Source organism: Saccopteryx leptura, chromosome X (assembly GCF_036850995.1).
Source record: "Saccopteryx leptura isolate mSacLep1 chromosome X, mSacLep1_pri_phased_curated, whole genome shotgun sequence".
NCBI lineage: Eukaryota > Metazoa > Chordata > Mammalia > Chiroptera > Emballonuridae > Saccopteryx > Saccopteryx leptura.
In genome coordinates, this window is record NC_089516.1 from 6,213,447 (window position 1) to 6,237,617 (window position 24,171).

At 43.5% G+C, this 24,171-nt stretch overlaps 1 protein-coding gene across 2 annotated transcripts in view; it reads left to right on the forward strand.

Moving 5' to 3' along the window:
- FRMPD4 (FERM and PDZ domain containing 4) overlaps positions 1-24,171 on the forward strand; it is a 507,254-nt gene that overhangs the window by 400,592 nt on the left and 82,491 nt on the right. For both annotated transcript variants that reach the window (XM_066356802.1, XM_066356803.1), the window contains exons 3-4: positions 11,261-11,421; positions 15,841-15,943. In XM_066356802.1, the coding sequence (XP_066212899.1) occupies positions 11,261-11,421; positions 15,841-15,943 (264 nt within the window). The remainder of the gene's footprint in view (positions 1-11,260; positions 11,422-15,840; positions 15,944-24,171) is intronic.

Genomic DNA, 24,171 nt, shown 5'->3' on the forward strand with positions numbered 1-24,171 from the left:
CTATGCGGTAGCATTGACCAACATGAATGTTTACTAAGAACACTTGGACAATTCTTATTAATCACTGTCACTGTGTTAAAGTTAATTTTCTAAATAAAAATTTTAAATTATTAAAAATATATAAAACAAATGAAAGGGAAAAAAGAACATCTGGACAGAGAGACTAAGAGAAAATGCCTCAGTTAAGATAAAAGAGATGGCATTTCATTTAAATTGGGCAAATAGAAACGATTCCACAGTGGTCAGTATATTAACTCAAAGTCTTCAATGTATTTAAAAGTTTTAGGCCCTGGCCGGTTGGCTCAGTGGTAGAGCGTCAGCCTGGCGTGCAGAAGTCCCGGGTTCGATTCCCGGCCAGGGCACACAGGAGAGGCACCCATCTGCTTCTCCACCCCTCCCCCTTTCCTTCCTCTCTGTCTCTCTCTTCCCCTCCCGCAGCCGAGGCTCCATTGGAGCGAAGATGGCCTGGGCGCTGGGGATGGCTCCTTGGCCTCTGCCCCAGGCGCTAGAGTGGCTCTGGTCGCAACAGAGCGACGCCCCAGAGGGGCAGAGCATTGCCCCCTGGTGGGCAGAGCGTCGCCCCTGGTGGGCGTGCCGGGTGGATCCCGGTAGGGCGCATGCAGGAGTCTGTCTGTCTGTCTCTCCCCGTTTCTAGCTTCAGAAAAATACAAAAAAAAAAAAAAAAGTTTCCATGTGGAAAATATGTTTCATTCAGAAAGAAATGTTGATTTTGTAGGCGTTTGTTCTGGGGTTTTGTGGTTTGTTTTTTGAGAACCATGGGTATAAATATAAGTATGGTTGATATACATAAATTTTAGTTGAATAGTTCATCTCAGTGCTGCTCTCAATGCAGAAGTGTTTATTGCTCTTTGCTAAGAATCAAAAAAGAAGCTCAAATTACATTTTTCCCTGGAAGCCAGGACAAGTTGACTCTCCATCAGTGCTATCCAGGGGACAGGGTTTATTTCATGAGACTTTAAGGTTGCTTCATGGAAGAGAAAGGCGTGGTACATGGTTCAGAGGCCTACATGGACAAATGCAGGCCCAGAGAAGGAAATCAACAAGTCCCACTGAGGAGCCCAGGGACTAGCAGCAGCAGCTGGGACCTGTTAGTGCAACTAAGCCTCAAGGCCCCTGCCATGGAGCATGCTGAGCTCAGGAACCACGGAGGTAGGACTGACGGACAGTAACAGGAATCAGAGCGGATACAGTACTCCAGAACTTCATCAAAGCAAGGAAGGGGCAGAAGGAATAAGTACCTTCATCCCTCTCTCCTCCTTATCCCACTCTGTTCCGCCAGCTCCTCCCATTGGTTGAACTCAGAGGAAGCCAGAGGGCTGGGGCTGTAACACTGCCCATGGGAGCAGATTTCCCAGGGCACAGAGCAGGCAGAAAAGGAGCCAGGCACAGATCTGGACTGGAGGAATGGGGTCAGTTCACAGGGACTGGAGTTAAAATGGGAAACACAAGCAAACAAAACCCAAACAGAAACAGTGTTATCTTGGGCAGTGATGCACATTTATGTGTAAGGAAACTAAGTTCTCTAGGTAGGTCCTAAGAATAATTATCTTAATGTAGAAAAGCTTAAGAGACCAGAGGCCTTAATTAAAACTTAACTGTATAAAAAAAACAACAACAAAAACTGACCTGTTAGCTCACACCTTTGATTCTGTGATTTCCTTAAGCAACCCCTTTAACTTCTTGCAGAAGTTCTGAGTCATCAGAGTGCGCCCTTACCACTAGTGGGGAGGGGGAGAAGCCCTCCCTTCTTTATTATTATAGCTGGACTGACAATAACATAATCAAATTGACACAAGGCTAAATGAAGAGGAGAAAAGCCAATTTGATACTTGCACAAGAGGGAAGCGTAGTATAAGGCTCAGATCAAAAAAATGAGGCTCAGAGCAATGATTGAACCAGGAACATTTCTATACTTTTTAGACAAAGAAACAATTCCTATGTTGAAGAAACTGACAGAACACAGAAAGTCAGTGCTCACTAGAAAGGAATCTAAGCAAGATTTGGAATTTGTTAGTGAGGTACCTAACCAGAGTTTGGGCTTGGGGAGTAAGTTAGTCAAGGCCGTACAAGACATGGCCATACAAGCTTTCGCTCTGGGCTCTTTTAACTCGGAAGAGAAGATTGTCTCAGTGCTCACCTTTCACATGGAGATTTCTCTATTCTAGGGGGACAGAAGTCAGGGTTTCCTTTTTGCAAAGACAATTTCTTAAGTAACTTTAATTCAAAATAATCAATATGCCATTATGGGATATCTTGGGCAGCCTGACCTGGGCCCGGACACTAACTTAATTGTTAGGTTTGTAAAAAAAGAACGCCATTGGATATTTATGGATGTGAGAAGCTGGACTTTTCAAGAGCTAGGGTGAGCTTTGTAATATCAGTGATTCTGGCCACTAGATTTGAGCATATAATTCACCCTTTGGGGTCACACCATAAGTCAAGGACCCCCTGAATCATATAGAACATAAATCATTTTTGTTTTGTACTCCTATTAGTAAAATAGTCTTGAACACATACCCCATGATCTATATTAATTTATTCATAACTTATGTATATGTGTACTACTGTAAAGACTATATTATGGAGAGTATAAAGAATATGTAAAAATATAATAATGAAATGAAATAAGATGAAATGAGGATGAAATGTATATTTCAATCACTTGTCAACATCTTGCTATCACCACTGAATTAAAAATTATTTAATATTTTAAATGACAGCAAAGTGATGGAGGATACTTATTTAGTTTCAAGCACCTTGGTTTTCCACTTTATTGAATAAAAATGTGCAAGTTCAGCTTATTTCTCTACTTGGTTTCAATCATTGTCATGGGAGAGAAAAAGGAACCACAAAGGCATGAAGACGTAAACAGACACAGTGCTTGAGCAGCTTGCGAGCTCAATCTGGAAATGCTCTTCCCCATCCCGTTGACACAAAGCGAGGGATTTCTTTGAAACGCAGCTGCAAGTTTTCTTATTCCTTGATGTCCCACCACTGTTCTCACAAACAGAATGGGAGTTGTTGTGTTTGTTATATTTAACAGATGAGCTCACAATCCACCAAAAATGCTTCATTTGGAAGATTATAAAACAGGTTAGTGAAATTCATTCCCAATTTTTCAAAATCTGCTTTCTTTATAGATACATATTGCATAATTTTCAATAAAACAAACACATAATGGTTGAATCATTTCCAAACATCTGTTTCCCTATATTTTTGCCACCATCCGAGTATCCCTTTTATTTTTATTTTATTTATTTATTTTTATTTTTGTATTTTTCTGAGGTTGGAAATGGGGAGGCAGACAGACAGACTCCCGCATGCACCTGACCGGGATCCACCCAGCATGCCCACCAAGGGGTGATGCTCTGCCCATCTGGGGCGTTGCTCTATTGCAACCAGAGCCATTCTAGCATCTGAGGCAGAGGCCACAGAGCCATCCTCAGCACCCGGGCCATCTTTGCTCCAATGGAGCCTTGGCTACAGGAGGGGAAGAGAGAGACAGAGAGGAAGGAGAAGGGGAGGGGTGGAGAAGCAGATGGGCGCTTCTCCTGTGTGCCCTGGCCGGGAATTGAACCCGGGATTCCTGCACACCAGGCTGACGCTCTACCACTGAGCTAACCGGCCAGGGCCCGAGTATCCCTTTTAAAATGAGGTACTTTCTCACTTATTATTAAAACAATCTTTTGTAGTCAGAGGAGACAACTCTTAGTTCATTGTCCCCCGGTAGTCAGCAGAACAACCCCTGGGTAGGACAAAAGATTTTCATGGCCACTCTACTATAATGTAATGGCTTTCTTTTTGGAAGCCACCACATGGTTGACAAGCTAAAGCATTTCTGTTTCTTTTGGTGCCATAAGGTTTGCATTGAACTCTTTCAAGGGGGCAGGTGTCTCTAAATTTACCATGGAACCCGATATACTGTTCTGGTCAAAGCTACTACACCATCCTTTCCTACTTTCCTAGATTTGTGCCTGTATCACAATATCCTAAGAATGGTTACTTTACAGTACTTTCTGGTATCTCTAGGGCTAGACAACCAGAGTGTTTTTCTTGTTCAGAGTGATATTTTATTATATAAAATTTAGGATTCTTATTATTGAATTCTTTAAAAAGGACTGTTGAGATCTCTTTATTGGATGGTGTTAAATCTATAAATTAATTTGAAGGGATCTGAAATTTTCATATTTAGTCTACCCATTGAGGAGAAGCCCCATTTATTTCAAGCACTTCTAAAATTCTCCAACAAGTTTCCTCCAAACATTTTGTGATTTCTAAGCTTAAGCATTCTGGATTCTCTGAGCTTTTCAAGTACTACGTAAATTTTCAAGCTTGACTACACAATGTTAAATCTTTAACTGCTCTTGGTATGTTTGGGCAATTGACTGACAGTGGCCTGTGGAAATGATTCCTGAAGGTCAAGTTCTTCTGAAGCCACAATATGCCTATTCATGAAGGCAAAAAAACATGAGGCTCACTTTGTTTTGTGAACTGAAAACGTATGATCTGCAGTTATTTATGTTTAGATTAAATTTAACTCATCTCCAGTGGCAGGATTTGGTTAGGCTCTTCTAATTCCAAAGGACTGGGCCTTACCCAAATTTGCTAAAGCAAAAATGAGAGTTTGAGTATAAAACTTCCTATATCACAAGAGAGGTGGAATCGCATGGACATACGAGAACGGAAATGGAGAGTGGCGGAGCCTCCTAGCCTCCCGGAAGTGGAAGTAGTTCCAGATGTGGGAAGCTTTTGGATCCTCGTTAGCAGGCATTCCTGGAGGTTTGTTTACACCCCTTTTCATTCCAGTCTTAATCACCCTGGTGTCCCACCAGCCACCATCTTCCTAGATTCTTCAACTCCACACCAAAGATAATGGCTTTGAAATTTGGTTCTTCCTTTCAGACTTTTTCCACTCGGTACATAATCCAAAAAAGGACCTTGCTGTTTTAGTGAGTGCACGAGAAGCTGGAATTAGTTTAAATTTTCTTAGAGGGTGCTTCGTTCAAGTCAAAGGGGTTCTGTGTGATACATTGGGTGTATCCATCTTCATTTCCGCTTAGGCAGAAGGGCTCCCAGAGTTCAAGGAAACCCCTTCCCTCCCGTCATGGGAACTTAGGCAGCTGGATGACCATCATTCCTTTTCAAGTGAATCTGTCAGGACAGGAAGATTGTTCACTCGAATTCTGGACACTTTTCCATCACTATTAATCTGTATTTTCAGGTCATGGATTCCTGGCCTAATCTCTGTGTGCTAGAGAATGTTAGGGGCTGGGGCCAGGGGTTTGTGTAGCTCCTCAGCTGTGTTCTTCTAGTATCAGCAGCAGAATTCACTGAAGCATGTTCAAAAAATTGCTGCTTTTTCAGCTCATTATAAAAGGACTCAAGCAGCTTTATAATGTATATATATGGCAAGGAGAGAGCCAAAAAGTGCTTGCCTTAATACAAAGAGCAAAATGATGTTTCATGGGGGAACATTTTACTGTGGATTCATTCTTACTGGAAAAGAGACAGAGGTTGATTATTTTTAGATAATTTATTCTGAAAATATGACCTGTTGAGCAAGAAAATGATAATGCCATTAGGTTGTCCTCAAAGTGCAGGCAAAATAACAACAAAGAAAAATGCTAGAACAAGCAGTGACCACAAAATAAACATTTGGTCGTGAGTTTCAAACTTTATTTGGATGGGAAAGCGACGATAAAATAATAGGGACCAACATCACATTCTCTGTTGACACAGAGGATGGCAGTGTCTGGGATAAAAGGTCCTGCCCCCGTGTCCCACCCCTGACACCGTAATTAGTGTGCCTCATTTTCCCTGTGACCTGGGCTCACTCCCCAGCCCTGGACTCGATGTTCACTTAGTAATTAGAAACAAGACCAGGGAAAACTTACTAACAGTGATTCGGTTTCAAACAAGCCTGGATTTCTTGCTTCTTTTATTCTTCTGTATTCTGGTACATTTTGCTTCATTTATATCAATTTAAATTTGTGTTTACTGTGTCATTGCATTTGATGTGATTTTTCAAGTTGAAGGCCTCCAAGTTTATATAGTGTTTGTGAGGCATTTCACTGAGAAAACCGGTATTGAGTTTGTTATCATATTTTAATGAGATTGAATGAGTTCATGATGTCTGCAACCTATTCCTTTCTACTCATTGACCTCAGGAGATGAAAATAACAGCTAGTGCTTTGGACTGCTTACTATGTGCGAGACACTTGGCTGAGTGCTTTGCATTTATTCATTCAGCTACTTACCACAGCTTTCTTATGAGAGTGTTACTATTATTATCATCACCATTTTCCAGATGAGAAAACTGAGGCACAGAGTGATGAAGTAATTTGTACAGAACTCATGCTAGGAAGTGGTGGGGCCAAATTTGAATCAACAGAGCCTGGCTCCAAAGTCTCACTCTGAGCCACCATCTCAGTTCTCAGGGTCACCTATACCCGCGCATTTGTGTGTACTTCTTGTGCAAAACAAACAGTATTAGCTCCTTGGAGAGAAAATGTCTCCCGTGATTTGGATTCATCAGGACACAGGACTTGCACAGACAATGTGCTCATAGGTCGAAGCTCACTGGGAACGCCCTGTGTATATATGCAGGGAACAGGTTCCCAAGTAGGAATCCCAGCCCTGCTCGGTCACGGTGGTCTCTAAATGTGTGAAGAACCCAGCAATTTCCTGCCATCTCTGCCACTCTCACCCTGGTCCTAGCCACCATGGTATTTTGTTAAGACTGATGTAGTCAGTCCCGACATTCTCTCTCTGCTCCCACCAGCGCCCCCTCCTGTTGGTTCTCAGCGCAGCAGCTATCAGGTTACTTCTCTGTTCAAAATGGTCCAATGGCTTCTATTCTACTCAGCATGATACAGAAGTCCTTCCAAGAACCTGCATGATCTTAGATCTCCCCTCGGCATTTCTTTACCACTCCCCTCACTGCCTTCAATCTGTCCCCATTCCTGGCCTCTGGGCTGTCCCTTTGGCATGCTCTCACCAGGCATAAAACACCTCAGGGCCTTTGCACTTGGTGGTCCCACTGCCCACAGTGCGCCTCCCAGGCATTGCTCTGACCCCTGATACTACAGAATCAGGGCAGTCCCCTCACCCAGCAGCTCTCTATTCCTCCTCCTGCAGTAGTTTTCTCCTTAGTGCTTATAATGACCTGAGATGCTATAAACTTGACTCATTTCTTACTCTTTATTCTCTGCCTCTGAACACTAGAGTGAACAATTGATTTGGTTATTCTGCTTTTGTGTCTATCGTATCCCCAAAACTGAGAATCCAGTGGGCGTTTAATAAATATTTGTTGATTAAGTGAATGCATTATGGAGTTGTTTTGGAGAATTAAATTAACTAACATATGGAAAGTGTTTTGAAAAATGTTAAGCATGAAATGAGTGTTTAATAAATATCAGGTATTAATAAAATAATATAATAGTGATTGAGGGGAGGGGACAAAGAAAACCAGTTAGAAAGTGACGGAAGACAATTGGACTTTGGGTGAGGGGTATGCAGCATAATCAAATGTCAAAATAACCTAGAGATGTTTTCTCTGAACCTACGTACCCTGATTTATCAATGTCACCCCATTAAAATTAATAAAAAAAATAAAATAAATAAAATAAAAATTGGAGACTATTACTTTACCATGTAGTTACAAGAGGATAATCAAGTTATAGACACTTTAAATATACTGCTCACAAAAATTAGGGGATCAGGGAACGTGCAGATACTCCAGTACTTTCAGCCTTTTGTGTAGTACATTTTCACCAATGAAATAAAAGTTGGTTTTGCATCTCATTTGCATAACCAAACAACTTTCTTTGCCTTGTTGTTTGCTTTTCTGGTGTTCTTGTTTAATAAAAAAAAATCAAATGCTTCTTTTTTTATTGCTTCATATTCATTTTGAAATATCCCCTAATTTTTGTGAGCAGTACATTTTAGCTTACGTTTACAGTAGATGGTAGCAGACATAATTGGGACATCACTTGTGTCCTCTTTTCTTATCTAGAAGGCATACTAGACCCCACCCTTCCCTGGGCAGGTCAGTGGTCATCAAACGTTGCTACACTTTGGAAACACCTGGAGAATCTTTCAAAAAAATGATCCTGGCTCCTACCCTCAGATAGTCTGATGTGATTGGTCTGTCGTCAAACTTGGGCATAAGAGTGCTTTACTGCTGATCCAAATGTGCAGCAAAGCTTGGAAACTGTGGGAAGGCTTGGAAGCTTTTCACTGAACTGGCAACAGCGGAGAAAAGGTCTCCCCAGTCACTCCCTACATTTGGAATTCAGAGTTATGCCAACCAGGGTTCAGTTCTCTGTTCTGTAACATGTGCAACCATTAGCAAATCACTTCACCTTTATAGCCTTCCTCATTTAGAGTAGTCTTCTGTGAATCATGGTGCAAACTCAGAGCTCAGGGCCAGGCTCTACAAACGTTGGTTGCCCCTCCCGTTTTCCCTTTGTTACATCCAGGGATAAAGGAGAGACTCATTTCCGAAAGTAGTCCTTAGCTGACTCTCCTACAGAAGAGACAAGAGAACGGAACAGTCCACCCCCCCCCCCAGGCAGCTCTGTTCTTCCCCAGGCACGTGCAGCCATGCCTGCTATAGGCCTGTGAGGGATCAAGGGGGTCAAATTCCGCCCAGTGGAGCTGCTGTAGAAACATCAGAGGTCCCCCTGATGGTCTAGTTCCCGGCCCTGATGTTTCTACCTGTTTCCTGTGCCTCAGTCCCTCCCTGCCCAGGGCCCTGTCTGAGGCTCCTGCCCTGGAGTCTCAAGTTCACTCTGCATGGGTTTTGCTGGCTTAATCAGGGTCTTGAATTCTGTCCTTCAGACTACCATGCTTCTCCACGTGACTTTCTGCCCACCTGAGGTCTCCCCTCCTCCCTTCATCGCAAGCATGTGTGCCACCATGATAACCATGTCTAATCTCTGCAGTTTCACACAAGACAGCTCCTCCCCTTCAGCTCTATTGTGCTACCACGCTAAGCTTGGGTATTTCTAAAGTGGTTGTGGGACACTGGGGATAGCACACTACCAGGGCCAGCTTCATGGGTGTTGGGTTTCACATTCTGCTATCTCGAAGTTCTTGTGTAGTTATTTTATTATTATTATTATTATTATTATTATTATTATTATTATTATTAAGTGAGAGGCAGGGAGGCAGAGAGACAGACTCCCGCATGTACCCCAACCGGGATCCACCCAGTAAGACCCCTATGGGGTAACGCTCTGCCCATCTGGGGCCATTGCATTGTTGCTCAGCAACCAAGCTATTTTAGCACCTTAGGCAAAGCCATGGAGCCATCCTCAGCACCCAGGGCCAACTTTCTCAAATGAGCCATGGCTGCAGGAGGAGGTGAGAGAGAGAGAGAGAGAGAGAGAAGGGGGAGGGAGAGGGGTGGAGAAGCAGTGGTCACTTCTCCTGTGTGCCCTGACCAGAAATTGAACCTGGGACTTCCACATACCGGGCCAGCACTCTATTGCTGAGCCAACCAGCTAGGGCCAAGTTCTTATGTTTTAACAAGGAGCCCCAACATTTTCATTTTGCACTGTTCTTACAAATTATGTAGCTGGTTAAGCACATAACACTTAAAATCAGAATGCATAGTGTGAATTGCACCAGGTTTATACCTGAGAAAAGTGTGACCCTGGCCCAGTTATTCTTCCTCTCTTGTCATTTGCAGAGAGGATGTGGGTGGGGTCAACTGGCTCCATGAAAGGGAAGTTCTGAAAATGAAATAACAGATGAGTGTCAGCACGTGGCACACAACATGTTAGTTCTCAACAAACACTTCTCTTTCCCTTAGTGTTCCAGAGAACAAGCTGCTAAATTGAAGACATTTCTGTTTCAAAGGGATTTTAAATTTTATTTTCCTAGTCAGTGATATATGCCTAGAGGACAGATCCTGGAGGGTCTTCATTGATTTTTCGTGACTCTTATTAATGACACAGAAGGACAATAGGAATCCCCCTTCTTTGTCTTTTTTTTATTACATTTAAACAACATAAACTAGCATCTTTCAAGGTATTTAAAAATCATCTGTTCTCACTCATTGAAGAAAATTAGAGAGAGAAAATATTGAATTATGTCTGTCATTGAAATAATCTTAGCTTACATTACCTTAAGGAGATTTCTAGAGCTCAAACTAATGACATAACCTTTGAAAGAAGTCGGCCTTCGTAATGTGCATGAGTGAAGACTTCATTAAAAGTCATGGGAGTTGGTTTTTGACCTGACACTCTGACGTACCAGCCATGGGCTTCGAGTGACAAGAAGCCATTCTTTTTAACCTCAGTCTCCCTATTGGTAAATGCAGATAATACCACGTTCTCTGCTCCCTCATTCTCAAGGCTGTTCTGTGGATTGAGTGGGGTATTTGTGAAGCATTTAGAAGCTTTTTGAATGCTATATACATTTCGAGTTTAGATTACTGAGAAGACTTCTGAAGTTTAGGTGGTAATGAAAAGGTATTCATGGAGATCATTTGAAAACCTCTCCAGGAAAGAAATGCCAGGACTTCATTTCTCAACTTCTTTGGAAAGGGGGCATGTATTTGACACCAGTTTAACCTGTCGCCACCAAAATGCTCCCCACCACTTCAGTTTTCCTGAAGAAGCCACATATGTTCCTGAGGTTCTTTCTTAGTATATCAGTGATAATGTGGTAGGTTTCTACAAAGAATATTATTTTCTCTACTTCTTAATTCAGTTATTTGTTAAGAAGCCACTGTTCTAGGCACCTGGGATACATCAATGAATGAAATCAAGTTCCTTGCCTTCATGGAACTTACATTCTAGTATGGAAAACAATAAAATTAAGCATAAAAATGAGTATACTCATTAGCAGGTGCTTAGTGCTATAGAAAAAAAAATAACTAGAAGAAGGTAAAAGGGTCTGGATTTGGAGGAGCAGGCTGCAATTTTAAAGTGTGTAACCAGGATAGTCCTCTTAAAGGAGGTCACACCTGAGCAGAGTCTGAGCTATACGGACCCTGTAGGATAGGGATTCCAGGTTAGGGGAACAGCCAGTGCAAAGGCCTAAAGCAAAATTGGGCCTAGAGTTTTCCAGGACAGAGGAGGCCATGTGAACAGCATGACTGCGGCTCTCCCTGTGTCGTTCACACTCTCTTCCAGGCAGAACAGAAGGTTTTGAATGGGAGAGGATGAGATTACCAGGCCATTGTCCGACGCTTACTGACGCCTCATTTCTGTGTGTGCTTTTCCCACAGTCACATGACACAGGCAATCCCGTTTGACGACCCTCGGTTAGAGAGCTGCCAAATCATCCCTCCGGCCCCGCGGAAGGTGGAGATGAGGAGGGACCCTATCCTGGGATTCGGTTTCGTGGCAGGGAGTGAAAAGCCAGTGGTCGTTCGCTCAGTGACACCAGGTGAGCACCCGGCCCCACTCCTTGGTCTCCTGGGACCGTCCATCACGCCTCTGACAGAATGGCTGCTGTTTATTTTCCTAATTTCATGCTGTTCCATTACAGACTGAGAAGGCTAGTTGGATTTTCCCAACACCTATATAAAGTCAGACTCCCAGAGGGACAGAAAGTGCTCTGAAAACACACTTTAGACAGCTAAATACATTATATAGCTTGACTTAGGAAAACACCAAACCTTCATTTGTAACCATGGAAATGACCCACTTCTTAATGTGTGAATAGAAATAACAAGAGGCAGGCACTTGACTGTATTTCAGTAAGCTAGTGATGAACTCCTCAGTGAAGAAAATCAGGAAGTGCTATTTATTTACTGTAGGATTTAGTCATTGGTGTTGCTGGATTCTTTTGCAAAGATGCACTCCCCTCCCTTCCCACTAGAGGCAGAAGGTAGTTCCTTACCCATGGCTGTGAAGCTAGACCAGCTGACTGACTTCAGCCAATAGCATATTAGCATAGATGACAGGCAAAGACTCAAAATATACTTGAGCTTGTTTCTTTGGTTTCTGCCATAAGAATTTCCCTCAAGTGACTGCTGCCCCTTCAGCCTAAGCCCCAAAATGAACACTTGGGGCAGCCAGCCTACAGCATAGAGCTCAGCACATCTCAATCTGCAGCGTGACACGGAAAGGCCCAGCTGAACCTGGCCTGCACCAACAGTCCTCCTAAAGCCCCATCAGCATGAGAATAAGTGATTACTGCACACCCTACTGAGTTTCGGGGGCTCTGTCATATAGTAAACACTGACCGATACAGTGTGTGGCAGACCTCTTACACTAGTCTACAGGATGGCTGGGTAATTAACGGACTTCGCCTCAGTCATTCTCATTGGAGTACATGGCTGTTCCATTATAGACACAGGTGAATTTTATGTTGTATTTGCCTACAGTAGGCTGCCTTTGTCCTTTTTAGAAACAAGGCTTTTTTTTATTACTTATTTATTCTGCATATTTATGTACTTATTTTAATTGACTTGTATGGGATTTGTCTTCAGACTGAAAGAAACCATGTTCTGTGCTGCTTCTGGGATTTTGCCAATAAATAACAGAGTTGAGCAGTAAAGAGCACAGCCCGGGGCATCAGAGTGCCTGGGTTTGATGGATTTGATTCCTGCTTCTGCCCCTTATTAGATTTTTAGCCTCCTTGTGCACTCCCCTGCATTTCAGTGCGATGCAATTTCCCTCCATCATCTGGATCATGAGGGTTATAACAGTATCTTCACCTTACAGGGTGACGGACAGCATGAGATACGTTCGAAGAGGGCCAGGTACATACTTATTCCATAATGATGATGCTGCTGCTGATGATGATTAAACTCTAAGATATTTGGCCAGCTGAGTCTGTCAGTTAAGGGAAATGAAAGCCAACTAGTGAGCTAGTATCGATTTTTAAGTTGATTTAATTTTTTTATATTTTATTATTTGACATAATATGCTTCAGGACAAGCCCCACAGAACAGTCAGCCGCTGTGGACTCAGGCAGAGAGGGAAGTTTCCGCGTCACTCCTGCCATTGCCTCCACGTAGCCCCTTCTTCCTCTGTCTGCTGCGCTTTCCATTTCGCCAAGCCACCGATCACACTTTAGCTCCCTTTGTGGGCTTGTTGAGCTTGACTAAATTGAGAGTTTTGTCCTCCAAATAAAAAAGATTTGCTGCTTTTGATGATAAAATAATATATACGCTTTCTAAAAAATACAATGTACTAGATAGTATAGGGGAGAAAATGAAAAAACAGATCACCTGAGGTCCCACTCCTGGAAGTTGAGCATTATGGATGTATACACAGAAAGCATGCATATAGCAGACAGTTGCGTGCATACATGCACACATGCTATGCATCTATACATACGCAGTATTCTATGTGGGTATGCCCGTGTTCTTTCCTAAACGGGATCACATCTGGCATGCTGTTTGGTGATAGTGTTATATTTTAACTTCTTTGGCTATGAGGTTCTCTCAAGTACGTGTCTTCCTAGGAGCTGACTGGAGATTTCAAGTCTTGTTTTTCAATTTCTTATATTACCTCGCTGTTCCTTCAACCCTTGCTTGCCCTCAGCTCTCCTTAGCTTTAGACCCTAACACCTACTGTTAGACAATTTGCAGAACAGTAGAAAAAAGTGAAAACAGAGGTCAGAGAGTACTGTTTCCAGCCATTTTTATGAGTGAAAATACTGGCCATATCAACTGTGTCTATCACAAAAATGACTCTCCCGAAGTCCCAAATTATTTCAGCTGTGTGGCCAGGTTTCCTGTGCCCTGGCAGCCCAACTTTCTGCTTAGAGGGCAGGCGACAGTTCTCTGATGTGTGTGCTTCTACTTTATATTTCACAAGGGATTATGTTTCTTCCTGCAGAATTTTTGATTCAAGTCACTTGATTGAACAAGAATATCTCCATTCAATTAAATGACATAGGTCAAATATAAGAGTATGTCCTATTAATCTGCAAGTACTTTTTGCATCAGGGTTGTTAACATCTCTCACTCAAACAATTATTCTGAAAATCTTTCTGTATTTGACCAGCGTTTGATTTTTAACCATTTGTTTGAGTGAATTGGAATGATTGCTTGCAGTACTAAACAAACAAGCCTCCCCTGTGATTTTCAGAGTTCCTCTGTGTGCAAACACTGATTGTCAGTTCCCACATCTTGAAATCACTGTTTTTTCATCACTGGTATGGGGAATGTTAGGGTTCCCCTTTCTCTTACTCCCCGGAGAGGAGTTAAGTGTATGCTCCAGCTTGGGCGACACGTATATCATGTGTCTGGATGGCCAGAGAGCAACTGAATTGCTTTGAGTTCCATGTTCTGCATGTGAAGTGTTCACCTTCATTACTAAATAAAGTAATAGTGATAACATTTGAAACATAATGTTTCTGCTGCTCCTATTACCCTGTCACAGACCTCTGGAAATAAAGATAACATTGTAGCACTGTATCATTATTTGAAAAGTCATCCCATTAGATGTGTGAGGATATTGCAGGTAAGTAGAATATTTGTTTATCGATTTTCCTTTATATAGATGTGTGTTGCATGTAACTATGGCTTTAGTTTATGTGTCAACAGACCTGGCAGTGACCAGCTTTTGAATTATAGAAGCAATTTCAAAAGGGATGCTGGCCACTCTGAACCTGGAAGGGTCCACAGACCTAAGCTGAGACCCAGTCCTATCCTTGCAGCTCACCCTATAACTGCGTGAGCCTCAGTTCTCTCATTAGGTAGAAGGGATTACGGTATTCAGTGAGGTTACTAGGCGAAGCATTCCGTCCACTGCCTGGTGCTTAATAAACACACATCGAAAGTAATTCCCTGCCTCCTCCTTGGAAAAACAGCTGGAAGGGAGAAAAGCAGCCCCAGTCCTGGTAGCTGGCAGGCACTTGCAGCTGGACCTGGGGGTTCTCCTGTTGACTATGAATGATGCCAGTGAACACCCACATCCGACAAGACCAGGTGTGACAGTGATGGATCAAGACTAGTACAAGAGTCCTCCATAATCATGCGTGAGCACACACATAAACATCCAAGCCTAGTCCACACCACAGCCATGAGCAAACAGCCTCGTCTCCCAGCAGACACAGTGCCTGCTGCTCCTTTAACCAGCCCCAGCTGTGAGATGCTCAGACAGAACTACCCCGACCTCCTGAGAGCAAACCCCTACTATCTTACACCACCCCCCAAAGCACACAACACAGGCCGAGTCCTGTAAGGTCTCCCTAATACCCTGTCACTGGGCTGCCTCCCAGCGCTCAGTGCGTGGGCCTCCTCGTTGTAAAAGGTGAGCAAAGACACTGTTGTTCCGCTCCGGTGTGCCCAGGTTGCTGCAGCTTCGGCTGCAGAGCATCAACACAACTGATCAGCTACCTGTTGGGGGAATACCATATTTTAGGGGCCTCGAAACGGAGTTCGGTCAGTGGACCCGTGGCATGAGCATCCCCTGGGAGCTTCTGAAAAATGCATTCTGTTGCCCCCACATGCCTCCCAGCCTACTGACTGACTCATTCTGCAGGCTAACGAGGTCCCCGGGTGACTCTGTGCCCGTTAAAATGTTAGAAGCGCCGCTAGGCTGCTGAGCCTCAGCCTTGCCTGGAAAGTTTTAGAGAAATGTTGATAAGTGAGTGTCACCTCCAAAGGTTCTGTTTTAATTGGCCAGGGTGCAGCCTGGGCCTCTGGCTTATCCAGATGTCCCTGGTTCTTTCTACTGTGCAGCCGGGGTTGAGAAGGCCAGACGTAGAGAACGCCCAGGTAGGACTGGTTTTCTTTTTGCTGAAAACATTGTTTGCTCCCAGTGAATCATGATTGGAAGAGGAGGCCATCGATGACGGGAGTAGCGATGGTCTTCTCACCTGCGCCTCACTTTCATTTGTCTGCAGGCGGCCCCTCGGAAGGCAAGCTCATCCCGGGAGATCAGATCGTAATGATTAATGATGAGCCGGTCAGCGCCGCACCGAGGGAGCGGGTCATCGACCTGGTCAGGTGAGTGGCTCAGCCTCCTGTGCTCAGTCCTGCCGAGAAGGCTGCGACATAGCGCTGAGGCCTCATGCGGCAGCCGAGGGGGTTCCCGGGGGCCAGTTTGGGGCAGACACAGACACACAGGCCCATGCATTCACCTTGAAAATGCTGGTGACACTGACATCTACCATAAAGACACATGGTCCATAAACACAAAGCACAGAATCGCTCACTCTGTGAACATTCAGGGTGCCTATACTTCAGCTGACATTGTTTTTGACTCCTATTTCTGCCACTATATCCAAAGGTTGCATTGTGTGTGTGGGGGGGGGGGGGGGGCTCCTTCCAAAATTACTAACGCACTATTATTCCATAATCAAGGAGTTCAAAATGCAATGCCCAGTTTCAGATTAAGTGATGAGTAATTTCATATACACAGTCCCATAGAAACAAAAACATAAAGTTCACTGATTTTTTTTTATACTTGACTGAGTAATTCATTACTGAATTTTGAAGCCATCAACCGAAGCAAAAGGATAATTAGGTCAAAGCTAAGACAGTTTAGTTTAAAAATGTGCTTGGTTGATGGCTTTCGTTTTATCGTGGATGTAATTTATTATGTGATATTTTTAATGGGCACCAGAAAATATATTTTATGTGGTGTTAAAGTGTTGGTTAAGAATTTTCTTAGAAGCCTACAGGAGTTACACTTGTTCAGTGCATTTAGGGCCAAACGGATCTTTGGACATTTCCCAAAGAAACCTGTTCCTATTGGAGTAAGGGACACACTCATTCAGAACACTGTACACTGAGAAAGGGCTCTTCTGCTATTTCTGCACTTTGGGACCCACATCACATGGAATATTTCTGGGCTTTCTGGAGGTAGTTCCTGTCCTAAGCCTAGTTCAGCTTCTGCTTCACAGGGAAGCACTGAATGGTCCTGCATCCTTGGCAGACTTGGAAAAGGACAAAAAGATAGAAAAATAGAAAGCGAGGAAGCTAGCTTGTAGGATGACCAGCGTACCAGTTTTAACATGGAAAGGCCCACATCTTGGGAAACCCCTCAGTCCCTGAACAGTGAGTCGTCCTACCTTCGTCCAGATCTAACGATAGAGGCTTCACAGCTGGCTGCACAGCCATGCCTGTCTTCATGGGGTATCCAGGTCCCTAAGGGTGTTCCTACACGGGACTGGGCACTGAGGTTTGTGTCAGCTTCGCCCTGCTTTGCAAGCAAGACCTAGGAACACCTCGTCTTCCTGTGGACTAGGAATACGGCAGTCAGCAGCGGCTTTGGGAGCAAGCTGCGCTGTTACCGTTTGGAACCACTTTGCTCTTCAGATGTGTGTGGCTGTCAGCGGGAATGTACCTCATCCAGGCGGGCTCTTAGTCTGCTGGCTGGCATCCTTGAGTGCTGTGTTTGGGCCTGTTGGCAGGTCACACAGTCATTCTGTTTTCCCATGGCACATGCCTCTGGGACTAGTCCTATTGATTTGGGGGCCTGCGGATGACAATAGAAATGACACATCTGAGGCTGCACTGGCTATGGCAGAAATGCCCACTGCAGGACAGAGCGGAGTAAAGGCCCCGAAAACGTGATTACAGGAGGAGCCTTTAGAAAGATTTTTATTCCAAAAATAACAATACAAAACAAAACTTTTTTTCTTCTGGTTTGATGCATTATGGAAGAAAATGGCACCTCTGTAACCCAAAGTCTCCGTAGGACTTAATGTGTAATAATAGAGCTGAATGAATATTTGTTGAATAAATGAACCAATTACAAGAGGAGTTGTGAATGACAGCTCGCTCCCAGTCCGGCCAGCCTGCCACCTGTTTCTGCACAGCCCGTGAGCTAAGAATGGTTCTTACCATTTTGAAGAGTTGGAAAAAATCAAAGAGGAATGTTTTGTGACATGTGAAAATCCTATGAAATTCAAATCTCAGAGTCCGTAAGTAAAGTTTTATTGGAAAACGGCCATACCCGCTCATTTCCATCTTGCCTAAGAATGTTTTCTCTATGGTCTCAGAGTTGAGTCCTTGTGACAGACTGGTGGCCCACAAAGACTGAAATCTTTACTATCTGACCCTTTACAGAAAGGGCTTGCCAAGCCCTGCTTTCGGAGATGTTAGAGTAACTGACTGCCTTTTCTTTGAGTAAGCCAAATTTAGATAAAACTGCCAAATAATATACACAAACAATTTCTCTCAAAACGGGATTGTGATTAGGGCAACATCCCCACATACCTGACAAAGAGACTGCAGTGTTTTAAAAGGGATTGAAATGGAAAACATGCATGCTTTTTAAACATCATGAAATGCTGCAGGCATAGAAAAGTCTCCTTGCCTTCTCAGAGCCTGGCCCTTGTGGGCTGGAGCTCAGGACGGGGGAGGGGCGAGGAGAGAGGGCTGACGGCTCCTCGCGTCACTCCTGCACTTAGAGCCCTCTCCCGGGGGACTGTGGCTGCTCCTCTGACAAGCATTGGCTGTCCACTCCCTTCGTGTCACTGGAGCTTCCCTGCCGACCGCCCTGTGAAGCTCATGTGTGAGCTCTTTGGTGGCAGGAGAGGAGGCCCCGGAGGAGCACCCCGCCATCACACAGCAATGCACGGAGGGGGGGGGTCTGGGAAGGTTTCCTGACCAGACCTCTTTGATAAGGCTCCAACAAGACCAGTTACTCTTCCAGATGTCCACGTGACCTTAACACAGAGCGGAGGAAGTGGACTCTCACCAGATCACAGCCCTTCCGACAACGCCACAGTCTCTCTCCCACCCTTTCTGGCCTTCTGTAGACTGGGGAAAGAGAGGGGAAGAGCAGGAGGTGGAGACTGGCAGTAGCCAATCACATTGTGCCTCCTTCTAGAAAGTTCTTAGGGATCCCTCTTGTTTGCAGCTCATCTGAGAATGTAGTCTGAGTGTCTCTTTGCCAGAGTCTCACTGATAGGTGACAAGGACACAATTTAAATCTGGAATATAGCTTCCTATAGAATCAGGTGATGTGGATCCCAAGTTCCCCGAGAAGAGAGACCTTGTATGTACTGTCCCCTGCTGTGACCTTGCTGAGTGCCTGGCTCGTAGGAGGTGCTCAGTAACGATGTGTTGAGTGAGGAGTGGGCTCTGAAGAACACTCTTTGACAACCACAGAGTCAGATGGTGTCCCCCAGCTCTCTTCAGCTCTAAGTTCTTCAAGTTTGAATGTCACCTGATGAATCCATGCCTAAGAATACATTTGTTAGGTACCTATGTGCACAGACACAGAGCTAGGCACCCAATGCACAGGGATGGATGACACGAAGCCAGCTTTCAGGGAGCCCACAGTCTATGCTGCTATGAATAGTGACATCTACTCAAGTTGGACCTCCTTAAGGCAGACAAGTCCTGTCATTGGACACTTGGGGGAATTGACAGATTTAAAGCAGTTTTGCTAGTGACAGGAACACATAGACCCTGGATGCTGTTGCTATGATGAACATGTGATTCTTAAACATACTCCCATTTAATCAGGGAAACAGATGTATCTTTATAAAAGCAGCGAGGTACTTTATTTTAAGCAAATGAATCTAAGTACAATACACTGCAAATGTCAGAGATGACATGAAGCGGGCTTGCACTTCTGTCACCGATCCCTCCACACTCATTAAACCAGAATTTTGAAATAATGTATTTCTCACTAATGAAAAAGTTCATGCATTAGAAAAATGTCTTGTGCCTTCTCATCAGTTTGGTCATCTGTCTACTCCATGTGTGCTTACCTAGAAATTCCACTCTTATAAAATAATCTCTTTTGTTTTGGGCTTCTCAGCCATATTTCATTATCTATATCTTGCACAAGATAAATATCCCATTTTCTTAGCCACGAAGGAAATTCAGAAAAACGCTCATCATTTGAATAACACTGTAAAATTCTCTCTGTAAAAATTGGCATACCCATTTACTTGCCTAAGCAGGTCAGTCTTGTTTGGTCCCCTGTTTTCCCATTGCAGCATTTGCTCATGGATCATTTTTTGTTTCCAGAAACATTCGTGTTTCTTTGTGGATTAGTTTTCTTATTTGGTTGCTCTATTATAGAATTTTTTTTCTTGAGAAACTGAAAGAGCTTCTTGGAGACCAATTTACTGCTATAGTAACCACGGTCAAGTTTTCACATGTACCCTCCAAAAGAGCTATAATTGCTGCATGGAAATTTGACGAGTTCTGTTTATCTCCTAGTTTTCTAAGTTACTTCTCTCTCATACTTTATAGTGGCTGAACAGCAAAATCTTTGAACAGTTCACATCCTTTGCAAATTACCATAGCTTTCTTCTTTGGAAATATCTAAGGACTAAATAAATAAATAAATGATCCCTAGCCCCAAGGATACTTTCCCCTGGCTTTTTACAATTAAACAAATTAACTTAAGAAAGTCACCAAAATTTTGTATTTAAAAACTATGGACTGACCGGGCAATGGCTCAGTGGATAGAGCATCGGACTGGATGCGGAGGACCCAGGTTCAAGACCCCGAGGTCGCCAGCTTGAGTGTGGGCTCATCTGGTTTGAGCAAGGCTCACCAGCTTGGACCCAAGGTCGCTGGCTCAAGAAAAAGGTTACTCCGTCTGCTGTAGCCCCACGGTCAAGGCACATTATGAGAAGGCAATCAATGAACAACTAAGGTGTCGCAATGATGATTGATGCTTCTCATCTCTCTCCGTTCCTTTCTGTCTGTCCCTAGCTCGCTCTCTCTCTCTCTCTCTCTCTCTCTCTCTCTCTCTGACTCTCTCTCTGTCACTATAAAAAAAAAGGAAAAAAAAACTATGGAGCATAATTACTACTCACAGACATGTTGAATCATGCCCCACCCCCCAAGGCTAGCCACCCCAATTAAATTTCTTTTACTTCAACCATTATTAAGCAAATGTCATATAGGGCACTGGGGATGGATGTATACCTGAAACAGGATCCAGTTCACGGCAGGGAGGGCAGGGCTCAGCAGGAATGCTCCGTGGGGACAGAGGCAATGTGAGGAACACAGAAGTGGTGGTAAAGGATCGCCACTGACCCTAAGTGGGAGGGCAGGTCTGTGCGTGGAGAGAGGCTTGTGAATAGATCCTCCCTTTGTTCCTGCGGACCCCAGACCCTCCTAATGGATGCTCACTTTCCAACCTGAAAATATAGAACTATCATTGCCCGGATTGCTGTCCTGAACCCAAACCTCAAATTTGCTCCTGGCCTTCCTCAATTGCCCTTCAGAGTAGCAACAGAAATCTGCAGGCTCATGTTAGACTGAAGGCACTATCTTTTGGGGATTAGAGGTCCATTGTGAGAATCCGATAAATACATAACATGGACTCATTCCTCCACCCAGAAAAGTCTACATATGTATACAGTTTTGCATATAATATTGGAATGTTTCAGGGGCCCCCTCCCGAATGCCAGTCCCAGTGCTAGAGCCCTGGCAGCAGACTCGGAAACTGCTGGCCCTTTTCTCTCCCATCGTCTCTGTCTGAAGGTGGCCAAGTATGTGAGTAACTTGATCATGGAATGATCTTTCCATGGGGTAAGAAAGCACGAGGGTTGACCTGAAACCAGCCCTCCTCCCATCCTCGGCACCAGGGCAGCTAGCTGTCCCTCCAGCTGTCTGCTCTCGTTACCCAAGTCCATTATGTCTGCTTATCTGATTCATGATCCGTGCTATAGCTATGGCCACACGTGCAGAGGGTTGCCCACATCTATCGGCTCTTCTATACTAATACCCTGGGATCGTAGAGTATTTCTAAGGAGCAGTAGGGTTCTTCTGATAAAAAAGTAACCATAATAAGAAATAAAAATAAATGATAAATTACTAATCATTACTTTAAATCACAAAGGACAAAACCACTAATTTTCAATGACATTCCTTTTACCTAAGTAACTAATACATATAAACACATGCCCAGCAATGTGCAAATTCCACTTGAAAACCAGAAGGGCTTATTCTAACAATTCTACCAAGAGTTCTTGCAAAAGAAATGAGCCAACTCACTGCCACAATCAAGGTCAAAGCCTTGTATATAACTTTTAAGGGTTACTTTTTTGACACTTCAGGAAAAAATAGAATATTATTGATGGCATCCCAATGGATAAAAATAATAAGAATGAAATAGATTAAGTCTTCATTATATGCTAACCCTTCTGCTAAACATTTTCATTCCTTAGTGTTAGGACCAGCTAATACTTAGTGTGATACTTCTTAGGCCCTGTCCTGAGTACTTTTTGTCTGTTAACTCTTTGAATCTTCACAATAGTGAATGGAGACAATGGTTACCTCTGATTAAAGATGAGGAAACTGAGTCACAGAAAGGTCAAAGGACGTGCCCGAGATCCCATAACCAGTTAGCAGTGGGGTGAAACCCATTCTGGCCCCTGAGTACGCGCTCCCAACCTGCTCATTGCCTGTTTCCTTGTAGCCGCCCTGCGGGTGAGGACTGTTTATCACACCTGAATTAGAGAGTGGAAACCAAGGCTGGGAGAAGTTGAAGCACTTGTCCAGCCTGAGCACTTGATCAAAAAGAGTGGAGAGGCATGCAGTGGGTGGTGGAGGAAAGCCAGTACAAAATTACTGGGACCTGGTGGTCCAAAGGGGACAAGCCGGCTACCTGGCAAGTCAAGTCCTTACCTGGTGGGCCAGCAAACAACAGATCTGTAATTGGGCTCTAGAGCAGTGGTTCTCAACCTTTCTAATGCCGTGACCCTGCAATACAGTTCCTCATGTTGTGGTGACCCCAAACCAAAAAATAATTTTGGTGGCTACTTCATAACTGTAATTTTGCTACAGTTATGATTCGGAATGTAAATACCTGATATGCATTATGTATTTTCCGATGGCTTTAGGCGACCCTGCCGGGGTCGTGACCCACAGGTTGAGAACCGCTGTTCTAGAGCCTGGGTTTTAGCACCCACAACCCATAATTCTGCTTTTTTATTATTCACATATAGCCTGCCTCCTATCCCAGGCTCGTCAAGCAGTTGCCTTGAGTTTAGTAGGACTACCTGCTTGTGACGGTCAGTGGCGAATTGGCAAGCTTTTTTTTATTGATTGATTGATTGATTTTAGAGAGAGATAAAGGGGAGAGAAACAGAAACATCAATCTGTTCCTGTATGTGCCCTTACGGGGGATTGAACCCACAACCTTGGTGTATTGGGATGATACTCTAACGGTTCCAACCAAGCTATCCAGTCAGGGCTGGCAAATTTAATAAGTGCAAAATAAACCATGTAGAAGGGACCCATTTAAAAATTAGATCTCAGCATGTCTGTCTTTGTATCAGTCCCTTCTCATCAGAATTATAATGGAAAGTCAAGTCGGATCATGTTCCAGGGCTTCCGTGTCTGCAAAAGAATTTATTAAGAAGGTCACCTTTCTGTCTAATTTCAGCTGGGCTTAGATGCATGGTGGTGCTGCTTAGTAAAATAACAAAGAACATCTACCAAGCATCCGGCACATGAAATATACATGATGATGTATGATATAATAAGGCCTTATTATAGTAAGACCAGCGAGCAGTTTCAGTGAAAACACAAAAGAACAGCCCCTTGGTGTGCTGACACTACAGATTGTGGTCTCACCTAATACACACTTGCAGTGTACATGTTTTCTGACAATTGCAAATTACAGAGTCGGGGGAGAAAGAGGTCAGTGATTCTAGAAAATAGAATGTGTGCAAAAACATTCTAATAAGGATGAAATAGGAAAAGGGATTGGAGTTCATTGTTCATAAAGGTTATAATGACATATAATGATGAAAATTAATAAAAATGGCTTCACCCAGATTATTTCCACGTCCCTTAGAGTTTGTTAATGACCATCTCCCACTCTTCCATTAAATCTCTCCATTACTAGAGATGCCTTTACGCAACTGATGTGTGAAAAATGAATGTTGATGATTGAAGAACCAGAAAAAAAAATTTAAACTAGAGCAAGTTTTCAATGATCTCATGTGGTTGACATTACTGAATGTCGTAACATCTTCATTGTATTATGAAAAAAATGGAAGAAGATAATTATTGTCCTTGTGCCATGTTCTATTAATCCTTTAGAACTACAGATTTATAAATTATCCCATGCTCTTTTAATAAGTAGCTGAAAAGACCCGAAAAACATATTTTTACACCTGTAGTCAGAATGTGTCCAGAACTAAAGTATGATCCTTACTTCCTAGAGATCTGAGTAGAAGAGACTTGGGAGCTCAAAGGCAGAACCTACTTTCACAAAAGAACACAACGGGTAGGTGGGGAAGCCA